The following is a 14452-nucleotide window of genomic DNA, read 5'->3' as shown; positions in this document are numbered from 1 at the left end:
AGGCGACCAAGGGGGTGCTCTGCATAATCGGGGGTTTAGTTCAGTGTTTTAAGGGGAAATTGAATTTTGTTCAATGAGTTTGCTGATATTTTATAACGTTAACAGATTTGGCGTGTTTTTTATTATTAAATACTAACATTCTAGGATGTGTCATGTTAAAACGGTCATGCGCGTAGCTGCCTGTGCGCAGGTATGCAGGTAAATACAACAAATTAAAACAAAACACCGTACATATGTATGTGTGTTTGTGGTAATTGAATATGTTTTCAGAAATTATGGCTGTTGATCTAAAATATATTTAATAATATGATTTTATTGTTTAATAGTAGAATGTCTCAATTTTGCAATTTTGTTCCTGCGATCTGCCCTCTGGAAGGTGATACTGAAACAGATATATCTTAAAAGGTTTTTTTCCAAAATGTCCCCTCCTTTGATTTCAATTTTCGTTTGATGAGGTGTAGACCTAAACATTATCACAACAAAAATATCCACTAAAATTCAAATGAGCACTTGTTTTTCGTAGAAGCATAAAACTGAAATTCTCAAAAAGTCAGAGTTTTTCCCCAAAAGACGAATGTTATCAAACTAACAATGCATTGAAGGATCATTCATGATGGAACCAAAACTAGGGATCATCTGCCACAGTATACATGTAAAAATCTCTTGCCATGGTGAGTTATCAGATATTTACAGACAAATCAAAAGCTAAAACCACCTCAAGCAATGATATTTTCCAAACAAAACATGTGTTAATCATAGAATAAAAGTATCTTATAACTTTTTTATACCAAAACATTTTTTAATATAGATGGGCTAGGTCATGATCTACCAGTGACAACAATATTAATCTAAAATATGTAATGGAACATATTCAAAGAAGACCATATGGTCTGTACATCAGAATTCATGGCTATGTGTGTAGTCGAATCATTATGACTGAAAACTGACAGAAAAGAAGAAAATATTTGTTTCGATTTAGATGAAATGAATATACATTGGTTTATTCCTTTTAAAGATGGCCACCTAAACATTCATTCTACTGCCTAATCAGTTGTCAGATTCCCAGACAACTTTCTTGCGATATCAATGGAATTCAGAGATTGTTTGTTTGTTACTTTATTGTTATATATACATTAACTTTAGACGCCATATTAATGGCTAATAGCATTTCCAGATAATGTTTTGTAAGATGCAAGAATATGAAATGTGTTCGAATGGCAGACTTGGGAAAAAAGAAGGAAGAAAAAAACTGATGCGAGGTTTTGATTTTGTTTTCAAACTGGTGATTCTAGATTCACAAGAAAACAACTGATTTCAAGCTTTGTCGGAACTCTTTATCCCTTGGGTGCAACTGTTCAGGATTTTGAAGATTGCTATGGTAGCCAAGATAATACACTTGATGTATGAGCACACATTCCGATAGTTCTTTGACCAACTGGGCATTGGTAGTAGTAATCTTTTATTGGATTATTATCATTTAGTGTCGTGCTGTACTGAAACATTATATTTAGTCTGACTTTTTGTGTCTGGAACAAATCTGACAACAGATGAGGTATTACTAGTGCTGGTACATCCATGTTTCATAATCTTTACGAATTCTGACTTTGCCCTCTCGGAGAGAGCTTGTTGTTTTCACCCTCTAAGTAGAAATTCATTTGTTGTGCAAGTCCTCTGTCTATTCTATCAGTTTCTGTTTCTGGTGATCTTTGATAAATTGGTCACCGTATCCTTGAGACATGCAGTCACAATCTTTAGCACTTTCTCGATTATACCAATGAAGGAATTTTATATTAATTGAGTTTTAAAAAATATCCACTGCTTAAGACGGCCGTGATAAGACTCTACAATCCGTCGGGATTTATATTTTGTTTAGTAATTGTCCTGCCAATGTTAGCCTGTAGGTCAGAGTGTTGTCTCTGACCAGTCTAAGATAGGAGGGCATACTGGTATTAATAGCAGATGTCTCTAACATTGGCAGGACATCTCTAAAACCAAGATCACCGACTACATTGTCGTCTTGCTCCAACCATGTGAGCTTGTCTATGATGTTGTTGTTTTTTGTAATGCTTGAATCATTGTGGCTTCCAGAGAATGGTATTACTATATGTCTAAAATGAAGCCATCAGGTAGAGCTATGCTCATGCATCTAAGATAATAACGCTCCTTCTGGCCACCGTTAGACATTCTCTGAAGCTTATGGTCGGCAACTTTTTAATATAAATATATGTATCATCTATTAAGGCAGTCACTTTGTCCCCAAAGAATGTTTCTGAGAATAAAGTATTGTGTGAAAGTATCCAAATGGTCAGGACCAAGGAACACTGGAACTATAGATGTATTTAATGATTGTACTACAGAATGAAAGGGTTTTTAAATACTAGGCAGGGAAAATGCCAGAAAGAACGAAACACTTGATTCCAAGAGATATCACTTTTCATCCTAACCCAAAACAGTAAAAGAGCATTTTGTGTAGTTTTGGTATATATTGCAGAAGAAAGAAATGGGACCAAGTACGAATGGATTTTAAGAAACTGTTCTTTGACCAACCTGTGCCAGCTTTGCAGCCAGGGTCATACACGAAAGAAAAATTGTGAGTGACGGCTGGTTGATTCTTTGATATTATGTACGACTATTCTAAAAGGGAATCGATTATTTCAGACAACCTACTTTATAATTAAGAAGTCACAAAGACTCTCTTCCTTATAGGATGTACAACGGTTCGGATAATTGCCAATAAGATGAAATGAGCATACACGCTATGACGCAGAACACCACAATTCGTGTGTGAACATTAACTGAAACCTGATTGGCAGAAGTGTGGATTTGCTTTCCTTCGAATTAAAATTGTTAAAACAAAGCCAACATTTTTTATGTGAACAGGATCCGTAAAACAGGTCCTTGATTGTTAAGAGAGGAAAACTTCTAGTAGTTTCATCTCCCAAAAATTCTGTTTCAGATTCTCTTTTGCGCACAAACTTTATGTAGCACTTCGGAAAAATACTAACTTCTTCATTTGAGCATTCTATGCCACTTTTAGTCAAAATAACCAAAAGCCATATATATTATGGATTTCTTTTTAAATTTCGTGTACCTTTACATTTACGAGACTTCGCGAAGATACGTTGGCGACCTTCACCAATACATTTACTCTTCATTATGAGATGAATATTAACAAATGAGTATTAAATATCCCCTAAAAGCAATGTTGAAATAAAACTCAGATGATAAAATGTACAAAAACGATAACAAAATGTATAAGACCAAATTCTAAAAAGTGACAAGGATATTACATTTGATCTCTAAAGTGATTGTTATCAAAACGTTTATCAATCACGCCAAGTGATGAAGCAAATCTGAATTTGTAATTTGTTGTGACCTAACAAGCACTGAAAGGTTTATTATAGGCTTGCAACACATTTCATTACAAATTACCTGTACTCAGGTGCATTGCTTGGTGGACGCCAGGGAGGTATCTTAGGCCTTCACATTTTTCGTACACAGGGTACTTTGTTGTGCGAAATGAATACTTTCCACCACTTTTTTGGGACTGAATTTTTGCATACATGTTTGAAATAAGGGACATCAAAACTCACCTCTTCGTGTCTACATTTTAGAATCCTTGCAAAGACGTCATGTATATGTGCACATTGCTTGCTTAAATGTATAAAAGTGATTGTAAGCCTTTTTTTTTTTTACACAATTATAATCATTACTATTATCCATATGTTGTAAAGCGCTTTAGAGTAATTTTACAAATTATATAGGGCGCTATATAAATGTTGTATATTATTATTATTAATAATAACACAACTTCTTGTTTTGGTATGCAAGAATAATAAGAATGAAAAATCCTGTATTTTACATTAACATTTTTTCAAAATGTTCGATTAAACTCACATCGAATCTCGTTGCAGTTCTGAAACAAAAGCTATAAGGGGCAGGGTCCTGTGTAATTTTAACATAGCTGTAAATTGTCCCTTTGATAAACATTTATCTGCCGGGGGAGAGATTTCGCAAATACACTTAACATATCAACAACAACCTCCTCATGTCCTAAATAAATTCATTCCATATAAGAGCTACGCCCCTTATGGACAACTTAAACAGACTTTTGTTTCACAGCATAAGCAATTGAATTATATGTCTAAAATTCCCTTCCCATACATTTAATCGATCAAATAATCAAGGTCATAAACTGTGTCAGTTAACTGACACGTGACAATACGATGAGGTCACACTTCTATTGGGTAGAACACCTGCTTTGGAGATTGCTTTCATACCAAGAACTAGACTACTTTCAGGACAACAGGAAGAAATAGCTGATACACAACCCGTACAGGCGCATTTACGCAAAATCATGACAACAAAAGATCACATGTCAAATGTCGGTAAGTAAACAGAGACATATGTCCACAAAGCTGTTAAAGTTCACTCTACTTCCGGTTGTATACTTCCGGTTGTAAATAATCGAAATCGGAAACGGCGAATAAAGTAGCATATTGTCGAGAACCGGAAGCATCTTACATTCTTATATTGGTTGACCTGGTATTTACCTCCAGTTTAAATGCCAAATTTCCCATATTGAATTAACCACACAAGTAAAAGGACAAACGACCTCGTATTTCTATTAAACGGAAATTATCTTTACCGTAACCTTTTAAAGAATATAATTTAGTTCACATGTCCGAAGCTGTCCTACATGCGTTAGTTACGTGCTATGTAGAGTAAATCATGTAGTGAAAGTCTGTGTTAACGTTTTAATTGGTGATGAACCCTTGAAATCTGTACGTATATTTTACGGAAGTTGACACAAACGAGGAAGATATCTGACTTGTATAATGCATGCCCACCTTGTGATCCTCATCGTAGCCGATCTGCTTTATAAATTAGGTAGGTTACAAATGCATATTTATTGATATTATCACTCATATACAGATTCTTAAATGCTATCCAATAGAAACGAGATCATGTCTCTTTGTCAATATCGTTCTGCCCATGTCTGTCTGTCTGTATCAGTCTGCCCATGTTTGTCTGTCTGTCTGTCTGACTGTTTGAAGTCATTAGTGTGTTGTTTGCTCGTCGATCTGTTTGTTTTTCACTTTATAACTAGAATTTGATATTTTGTTACACTTAGCCATGTTTGATTGTATAGTTGTTATATTGTTTTACACAGGGAAGGGTTAATACTGTTCATAATGTTCCTGAAATTGGTTCCCAATGTCTTTGCAAACTATAAAATGTATGATACATGTGGCTACAACGTGTAATATAATTCACACGTTACATGTTGCGAACATGAACCAGCTAATAGCGTTTCAAATTTGACGTTCTAATAAGGATGATGTCACTAATTGACTCATGGAATTCATAGTTCTTAATGAATACCAAATACATTTGATAGAGCTGATGGCATACACAATATAACATCAGTCAGTACAAATATTTGATATCAAAAATGGTTGCGCCTGTGATATTGTAAAAATATTATTTCGTAGGGTAAAATATTCGATTTTTTTCCTAGACCAAATTTGTGGGGTTTAAATTTAACATAATTTAAGACAGTTCTAACTTTCTCAACGAATAAAATGGAAAAATAACGTCCTTTCAGTATGTTTAATTAAGCGCTATAGTAATTAAATCGGTTGTCAATCAATACCTTATGGTAAATCGATATTTTTTAACGCACTGTATACAATCAGGAAATATCAATCGATAGTACTTATAATTTAGTTTATATGCATCCATATGTTTATAGATTTGTGTAATGTAAAAGCCTGTTGTTTTCAAAATAAGATTTTGGTTCTTTCGGTGCTCGTTTCGGAAAAATGCTTTCTTTGTAATATTTCTTAAGTGTTTGATTTGCACAGGTTTCAGGTCCCTACGGTTTTTAATTTATTCAATTTCCAATGTGTAAAATATAATTTAGTTTGTCATTGGACTTTTAGGTCTTTCAGAAGCAGGTTGCACATTAGGACCCACTGTTTCAGAGAAGACCAACAACGTGGACAATAGCAACGGTAAACAATACCATTCGTCAAAATTTCTTGCACATACCTGCTAAATTGGATTGGGAAACATTTGTATAACGTAGAACCAGATAATTTCATTCTAAATGTATATTTTAGAGCGTGCTAAGTAAAATACAGAAAAAAAACATATCTTAATATAGAATGAAAAATACACAATTTTAAAACCTAATCAAAATTAAAATGTAAATTCACATAAAAGTAGATTACAAAATTAATCGTAAAAAAAATCAATATTTTCAGTAACCCAGTATATTGTGACGTCATCCAGCTTGACGTCATCTTGCTGTGGAGTTTTGTCCGAAGTTCAAATCTACCCAAAGAGAACAGGTTATATACAGTTTCAGATATGGCGCCCTCTGACGACGAACGAATACATGCTGGTCGGGGAGTTCCGGTACTCGGTATCCTCTAGTAAGCCCATTACGTATGATAAATTATGGTTTACACCCCCGAATTACGTTTAAACCAAACCAATCTTTTCACCTCTTGGTCCCTGATGTGGAAAGACTAATTAGCTTAATCAGTTGTTAACGAGAGAAAAACTAAATCAAAAAATCAAAAAAAAAAACAGTATTACGTTGCCGTTGACCTATTGAGAGTTTGAACAACTGGACCTATACTGTTTAACTGTAAAACAATCCAAATTTGCTGTTCATAAACGACTAATGGAAAATTGACGTGAGGACTGCACAGTACATACACTTATATGCAGACGTCAATAAAATAGAATATATTTAATAATGGGTTTTTTCCGAAGAAAAGGTAAATAATTGTATGCTATTTATAATTCATCAATGATACACATTTAACTATAATTATTGTTCCTTTTAGTTGATGTCAACGAAACTGTGGCGATATCTGACGAAATATCTGTTCAAATTGGAGACAGTATTGGCTGGTACGTATTTGTTCTGTCCAATCAGGTGTCAGTGTCGGCTTGTAATTATATCTAACCTGTCTGGAGACGGTATTGGTTGGAATGTAGTTACAATAGCCAATCAGATGACATAATTGGCCGGAACGAATTAAGTCGATATATCCAACCATGAGACTGGATTGTCTGTTATGGGAATTCATGATATCGAATAAGAGTACAGTATTGGTAAGTATATACATGTATACAAGTGTATAACATGTGCAATCTGGGCCTGTGTATTCATGAAACCGTTCTTATGCTCAAGCATGGATTTTGTGCTCAAACCAGTTTTCTTTTAACTCGCTTAAATCATGTCAAACGATCAAAAAGTCAAATGTAAACATTGAAAACAGTATTTGGGTTCAAGTCTCTTCAATTGTTTTTCAAAATCAATGACAATTTTTGTTTTCGTTAATTTATAACCGGATCAAGAAATTAGGCTTGAGCACAAATTCTATGCTTGAGCCTGAGAACGGTTTCATGAATACTGGCCAAGAAGTCATCATGCAAGGTATCATAATTACGTAAGTCTATCATTTATGGTCAGTCACGTTAGTATAATGTATTGAATATTTGATGTGAATAAAAATTTACATATTACGTCATTTCCGGCAGGTACAGCGAAGCATTCGACATTGTTCCGTATACGGCCGGAAGTAATGAAGAAGACGGAACAATTGTTGTCCTCTCGTCCGTGGACCATGCGGTTGGATATAACTACACAGTGGGCGTGGCCTATACGGACGACCGCACGTTCGCCATCCAGTACAGCGTCTCAGATGGTATGAATGAAAAAAGTTTAAATAAGAATAAATGTATCTTTCCTCTATTCATGAAACTTAATGTATTCATTATCATCTCGCAGTTACTTACATGACACCGTTCATACTTTGACCTCTTTGTTTCTCGAACATGAGATAATGTACATTGTTACACCTCAAGTGAATTTCTAGCTATTTGATTGGTTGGGAGAAAATTTAACAAAAATCTCTGTCACCCTCCGAAAATACATTGGTTTAAAGGGGCGCGGGTGATATTGCCATGAGACAGTATATAAATATGACATTCATTAGCAGGTGACGGTGAATATTGTCAACCCTCAAAAACCCATTGTCACCCTCGGATTAGCCTCGGGTGACAATGGTTTTCTCAGGGTGACAATATTCACTGTCACCTGCTAATGAATGTCATATTTATATACTGTACTTAAAAATATGAATGTAATTTTACAAATAGTGTACCAATGCTCATAGTCTTGTACTCGTATTTCTGCGCATTATACATGTAACACTTTTCAAGTTGTAATAATCCTGACACAGCGATACATCTAACTCTAACATGGAGGCATGCAGTGATTTTATTTAGATGTTTTCAAAATTTAGCGTTTAAAAATAAAAACAAAATGTTTTAAAATGTTTTTACCGCCAAAACAAGAACGATTCCGGTATTCTATTTCATTGCGTCATTTCGTCTGTCAGTAAATGTGTCCACCCAACTTAGTAAGTGTCTGTGTGTTGCTATTTATTTGTCTGAATTTATTATTTTCTCCATAATTGAAGGTGATGCCCCCATATTCACCAATCTGCCGGCTACTATAGACGTTTACGACCACACCGTTATCAGCACGTCCATCTTTAACGTCACCGTCAATGACAGCAACGCAGCAGAGTTATCTTCCCTTGTCATGTCTGTTTCTTTCTATGAGCCGCACAGTAGTACTCCAGCTATAGCTATCGATCTGAACACAGGTGACAATCTCTGTAATAACACAAAAATAATTAATAAGGTTTATTATCTAGTAGCTACAGACAAGGTTATTTTAAAAATAATTCACCTGTTTGAATTCGTTTAAAAAAAGGACTAAAGTTTGAATCTGAAACATGCATATGATGATACGATATTAGTGACACGTTCGATATTTGAATTTACTATTTATGTTTAACCAAGACATCCCTGCTTGTCATAACAGTTTGAATAACATATTACATTGGTTTCTTTTATAACAAAAGTATATGTAAACAAAATGCATGTTTAATATGGTATTATATTGTTTACATGTTCATAAATTCTGCTTATTAAAAATAAGTGTATTTGGAAAGGTATATATACCAATAGCAATTGACTTACACTTTTAATCCATACAGGTCAGGTGACTACGGCTAACCAGTTGTATGTGAGTACTGTGACCTTGACCTTGACCCTGACGGATGTGTGTGGGCTTTCAGACAGTCAGACACTGACCGTAAATATCATCAACCAGGTTCGTCAAATGTCGTAATTATATTTACAAATGATCTTGAAGGTTTTGCCATAAATGTGACCAATATATTATTATGTTAAATGTTTTTCATGAAACCGTCAATTAACGCCATATTTTCATTCAGTTCAATGTTAATTCATCTGTATTTTATTCATGTTTATTGAACACGTACAATTAAAAGGCATTTTTTTATGTGATTTTGAAACAAGTGCCAGCATGCTTTTGTAAAACTCCGTCCTTTGGGTGAGTTTCTAATGTTATCAATGGATGAAGGTCAGGGGTAAAATATTTGTGAAAAGTGTTTCGTATCTGCATTTGATTTGATAACTGTTCAATCCTTTTACTGTAGCTGAAGGAGCATGGCTACCATTCATTTTATCTTCGGATAACATTGTGCCTTAATGCTGTAACTTTTATCGAAATCGTCCATTCCAAAAGAATCGTAGTGCAATTACATTGCAGGGCGCATGTTTCTTTCTGTATAGGATAAATTCCAACTGGTCGCACAAGTATGTTTAACAATTCTTGGATAATCTTCCCTACCCAGCCACCGATCATCAGTAACCTCCCGGCGGCTGTCGATTTGTCGGAAACCGTTACCGTGGAAACACTTCTTTACACACTGTCCGTGTCTGACCCCTCGAATGACCTTGTTATGTGCACAGTGAACTCCTCCTCTCCAACAGACGCCCCATTTCTGATACAACTTATCCCGGGGACTTCAAGTAAGTACAGTATAAACATCCCTGGGACCAGATGAGTGTTGTATGACTGCCAACTCGTATGGCTCTTGTATGAATCAAGGTCATGCAAGGACTTCTGTATGACATTGACCTTGATGAACGTATGGATACCTTTGACATTATAGTTTTATGAGTTACTGGCAAAAGGTGAAAGCTTTTTGAAAAATTGATCTAGAATAAGATATTATTGACGAGATATTTCCTTTGTACAGATTACGGGGTATATAGCAGGCTGGTGCCTCTATTTGACTACAACATCACTGACCAGTACGTACTGACCATTCACTGTACGGACACCAAGGACATTACATCCGGGCAGTTCGAGATTAACATGCTGCCAAACACCGTACCTTTTTTCCTTAATATCCCCGGTAAGTTGTGTTTTCTATCTCAGATATTCCAGAAAGCCAACATTAATACCTAAAGTCAATCTACCTAAATATATTCAGTAAGTCGAAACGAATGCTTTCAATATGTCTACCTCTTTCTCTTCAGTAAGTTGACCGAATATAGCTCATATTAGTCAACAGAAAAATTCATTAAGGTCAGTCGCCTCCCTTGTATTATTAATTCGACTAATAATCACCTGGTATGTCATCCGACCTGAACACTCCCTCAAGTTATGTTACCCTCACTATCTCCGGAAAGTTGAACAACTGCATAACATCAATATCATAAGTTTATATGAATATTTTAGCAAAATTAACTGCATTATCGCCAAAAAGTTCACAATTGTGTCTCTGGTATGTCAATTTCAATAACCTTTCTAAGTCGAGATGAAAATCCCGAGTAAGCTCTCGGTGTAAAGTAGGCCTCACTATTCTAAGGCAAATATAGGTAACGGTACCTTGATAACCTTATAAGTAGGTCAAACAAATGTCCTTTCAAAATCGGCTTTTATATCACCAAGCAACTTGAAGTAAATATCCTCTTTTAAATCAATCTTAAAGTTATTTTAGGCGAACTGTTATTCCTGATCTCAATCTTACATATTCTTAGTAAGTCGAATCTGACATCTTCGGTATCTGGATATTGTCTGCAGCAAATAAAACTAAATATTCCTCGTAACTGCCGGTCACACTTTTCTCCATTTCCGACAAGCCCTAGTCGACTGTTTTACTGTAAATTTTCTGTCACGTGATGTTTGATTACGATTACAGCTTCAGTTACCATAGCGACGACGACACAGATAGGTACAGTGGTGTACACTGTTCTAGCGGCAGACAACGAAACAACTAACATCGAGTTTTCGATAGCCAGTTGTTCCAATTGTTGGTTTGCAATAGCAGAAAGTAAGTGTTTATCTTGCGGATGTTATTTATCATTTATATAATCTGTCATCTTGAATAAAATGGCGGCGATTTGGCCCATTGCAGCAGCATTAATGGCTATTATTTTGCGTGTATCGGATGACTATAAATCCAGATTATATAAGCTGGAATGTCCAATTCCTTCACATCTCACACAAATATATTGAGAAAGCAATTTAGAGCAATATATAAGAGCTTGTGGAGCGTGTAAAAAACCAAGCTTGGCCTCATATCTGAACAATCTTCAATATAAAAACAAAGGGCCATAACTCTGTTATACGGGAACGACAATGTTATTATTACTCCCTTCACCTTTAGGGTTGCTCCATATACACACTGTAGCAAATTATATTGTCCCTGTGCACACGCAAACATTACACACATGCAAGCACGTTCTCAAATGACCTCCGCTCTTTAGGACATTATCCCCTATGTGACACGCAGCTCTTTAGGACATTATTCCCTATGTGACACGTAGCTCTTTAGGACATTATCCCCTATGTGACACGCAGCTCTTTAGGACATTATCCCCTATATGACACGCAGCTCTTTAGGACATTATCCCCTATCTGACACCAAGTCTTGAATCATAATGTTTAGTTTTATCTCTTTTATTTAAGCCGGACAAGTGATTCTGAAAACGTCCATCCTTACCACCACTACAACTGTGTATGAAATCCGAATCAGTGTCAGGGACGCCTCCCTAACATCTTCTACTACCAAACTCAGCTTCATCATTTCAGGTTAGAATCTACTGCACTTAGTATCGTCATTTCAGGTAAGGTTAAATAGTTCGATGCTTATTTTCCTCTCTGCACGCTTGGAATATGTCATAGCAAAATTAATGGCGCGCGGCTAGCTATTCGATTGGTCTCAGGTAAAACATCCTGACCAATTGCTAGGTTATTGGATTGACACCCGACTTCAAAACCATTATTTTTTTACCGTTACGCGACCGTGAGATTCTTTTGATGTAAATCAAAGACTCAAACTAGTCTTTCTTGTCTCATCCACAAGGTGGTGAACTCTGAGCCTTTAATTTTGATATGACATATTCCAGGAGTGCAGAGAGCGTAAGCGAGCGTAACCCATGGAATACCGAGGATGTATTTCAAGTAAAAGTGTAATTAACTTTGTATCACCATTTCAGGTAAATACTAGTTAACTTCATATAATGATTTCAAGTAAGGTTGTAAGAGACTCAATATCATCATATCAGGTAAGGTTCTACCAAACTTCTATTATTTCAGATTCGCCTCTACTCCACATACTCATTGTTACCGTTAAGCTTGTATCACGTTTAGTTTCCAAATATTTAGTTTTGTTCCATCTTGCTTCGTATTACCATCATTATCAGGTCGTATCACGCCGAACAAAGCACTCCAAAGGAATGTTTTACGACACTAAGTATCCTAGTATTCAATGGCAGTTTATCATTTCCTAGCTCCTTACTACAGCAATTAATCGTCCACCAGATGTACCATGCTTGGCCTCCTCATCTCGAGTCAGTTTCTAGCATGCATATTGGTGTCGTGTAAAGCAGGGAATCAGTTCTTGTAAACTCGATACCACCTTTGCCTATTCTCATGATGATATATTTACATTCAACACATACGTATTAATCTTTTGGAAGATGAAACATACCTAGTTTCATTTTAGTTGCATTGTTTTACCAGACACAAAATCCTTTTAAGTCGAAATTTAGACCACGCGCGTACCTGTTCGTGAAGTGGTGACAAAACCTTTGCTCACGTTTTTGATTCACTCCTGTCATTATTCCTTTTAGGAGTCAATAACCAGCCAACCATCAACAATTTACCTCTGACGTTGAATATTCTGGAATCCGTCGCCATAGGAACGGCGATCTTCACTTTAGATGTGACAGAGCATGACACAGACGATACATTGAATTACGTCATTTCCTACACACCGTCCTCTGCGGCAGCAAAGTTTCAGTTCGACGTCAGCAGTAAGTGATCGGCAGTAACTTATTTTAGTACATGTAGTTTGTTTCAAAAGATTTTATTTTCGAGTGGTTTGAATGACTAAATGAAATGTAGCAGGCCTTTACACTGCCCAGTTATATAACACGTGTCCGAATCAACAAAATGAAACAACGAAGGATTTGAGGTTTTACATGAAGGCGGTTGCAGATGGCATTAATTTGGCTGTAAATGCCATAACCCATGTGTTGTAGTCATCATTATAATAGTCAAACATGGAAAATGTATGACCACTGACTCTACATATACGATGGCTGTTCTATTTATTGAACAGGCATACATGATGTCTACAATATTTAGAACTAAATGCTGACTTTTAATAAGCACTTTTTAATTTCTATTAAATTGATAACATAAAAAAAGGGTAAATACCTGTATAAGTATTGTACTGTGCTGATATGACATTTGCAGTCTATATGAATGAAAAAGCATTGCAGGCAAACCAATCATAATGCGCTCGCGCATATTATGACATTTGCCTGCAAAGCTGTGTCATTCATATAGACAGTAAATGCCATATTAACACAGTCCTATGGTTATTATTGAATGATGATAAACATGATACTACTGCAACCTACCATCAATGGCTGGGGGAACCGTTCTTACCATATCGGTATATTTACATTTGGTGTGGCAAAGCCTTTCTATATTACTACTAAAGTACTGCCAATAGCAGCTTCATCTTATGAGACTATAACTGAAGTTGGTCTGTGCACCTCCGAGCGACTTAACAGTGTCACTACCGAACTTATCGGTATCTTCTGCTTTGATCCCTAACACCAACAAGTGTCTGTGAGATCAACAAACAATTTTACGCCTGGATTTTCACCAATTCAACCTTCTCCGGTTGCACGATCAACATCAACAACATGCCGGACTGCAAATATAACTCTGACCCGATTACTGCGGGCTTCCGTTGAGTGCGTGCGCCAGATATAGGTCGCAATAAAATCGGAAAATGTTTTACGAAACTTGATTAATTACTTACAAAATGTCATTTTTACTATTTATGAATCGAGAATATGATATATATATAAATCAAAATCAAATGAATTATTAACGAAAGTTGCGGAGTCTTTTCAATTTTGTATGGGAAATAGCGCATGACGTCAGCTGTTATCTTTGTGCCGTTCTAGATACTGACCTGACCTGACGGTAATAAGCGGGAAATTTGAAATTTGGAAAAGACAT

The 14452-nt window shown here is 35.8% G+C and overlaps 1 protein-coding gene across 1 annotated transcript in view; it reads left to right on the top strand.

The window, feature by feature from the left end:
- Window positions 1–7682: 7682 nt before the first annotated feature.
- Window positions 7683–14452, top strand: part of LOC110461997 (cadherin EGF LAG seven-pass G-type receptor 1-like) — a 25532-nt gene continuing 18762 nt past the window's right edge. The window contains exons 1-8 of the mRNA XM_021515756.1: window positions 7683–7727; window positions 8505–8693; window positions 9090–9205; window positions 9753–9930; window positions 10161–10319; window positions 11109–11240; window positions 11879–12001; window positions 13045–13227. Coding sequence (XP_021371431.1) covers window positions 8630–8693; window positions 9090–9205; window positions 9753–9930; window positions 10161–10319; window positions 11109–11240; window positions 11879–12001; window positions 13045–13227 — 955 coding nt within the window. The 5' untranslated portion in view covers window positions 7683–7727; window positions 8505–8629. The remainder of the gene's footprint in view (window positions 7728–8504; window positions 8694–9089; window positions 9206–9752; window positions 9931–10160; window positions 10320–11108; window positions 11241–11878; window positions 12002–13044; window positions 13228–14452) is intronic.

Source organism: Mizuhopecten yessoensis, unplaced genomic scaffold, assembly GCF_002113885.1.
Source record: "Mizuhopecten yessoensis strain PY_sf001 unplaced genomic scaffold, ASM211388v2 scaffold10717, whole genome shotgun sequence".
In the NCBI taxonomy this organism is placed as follows: Eukaryota; Metazoa; Mollusca; class Bivalvia; order Pectinida; family Pectinidae; genus Mizuhopecten; species Mizuhopecten yessoensis.
This window is presented reverse-complemented; position numbering and strand designations above follow the sequence as displayed.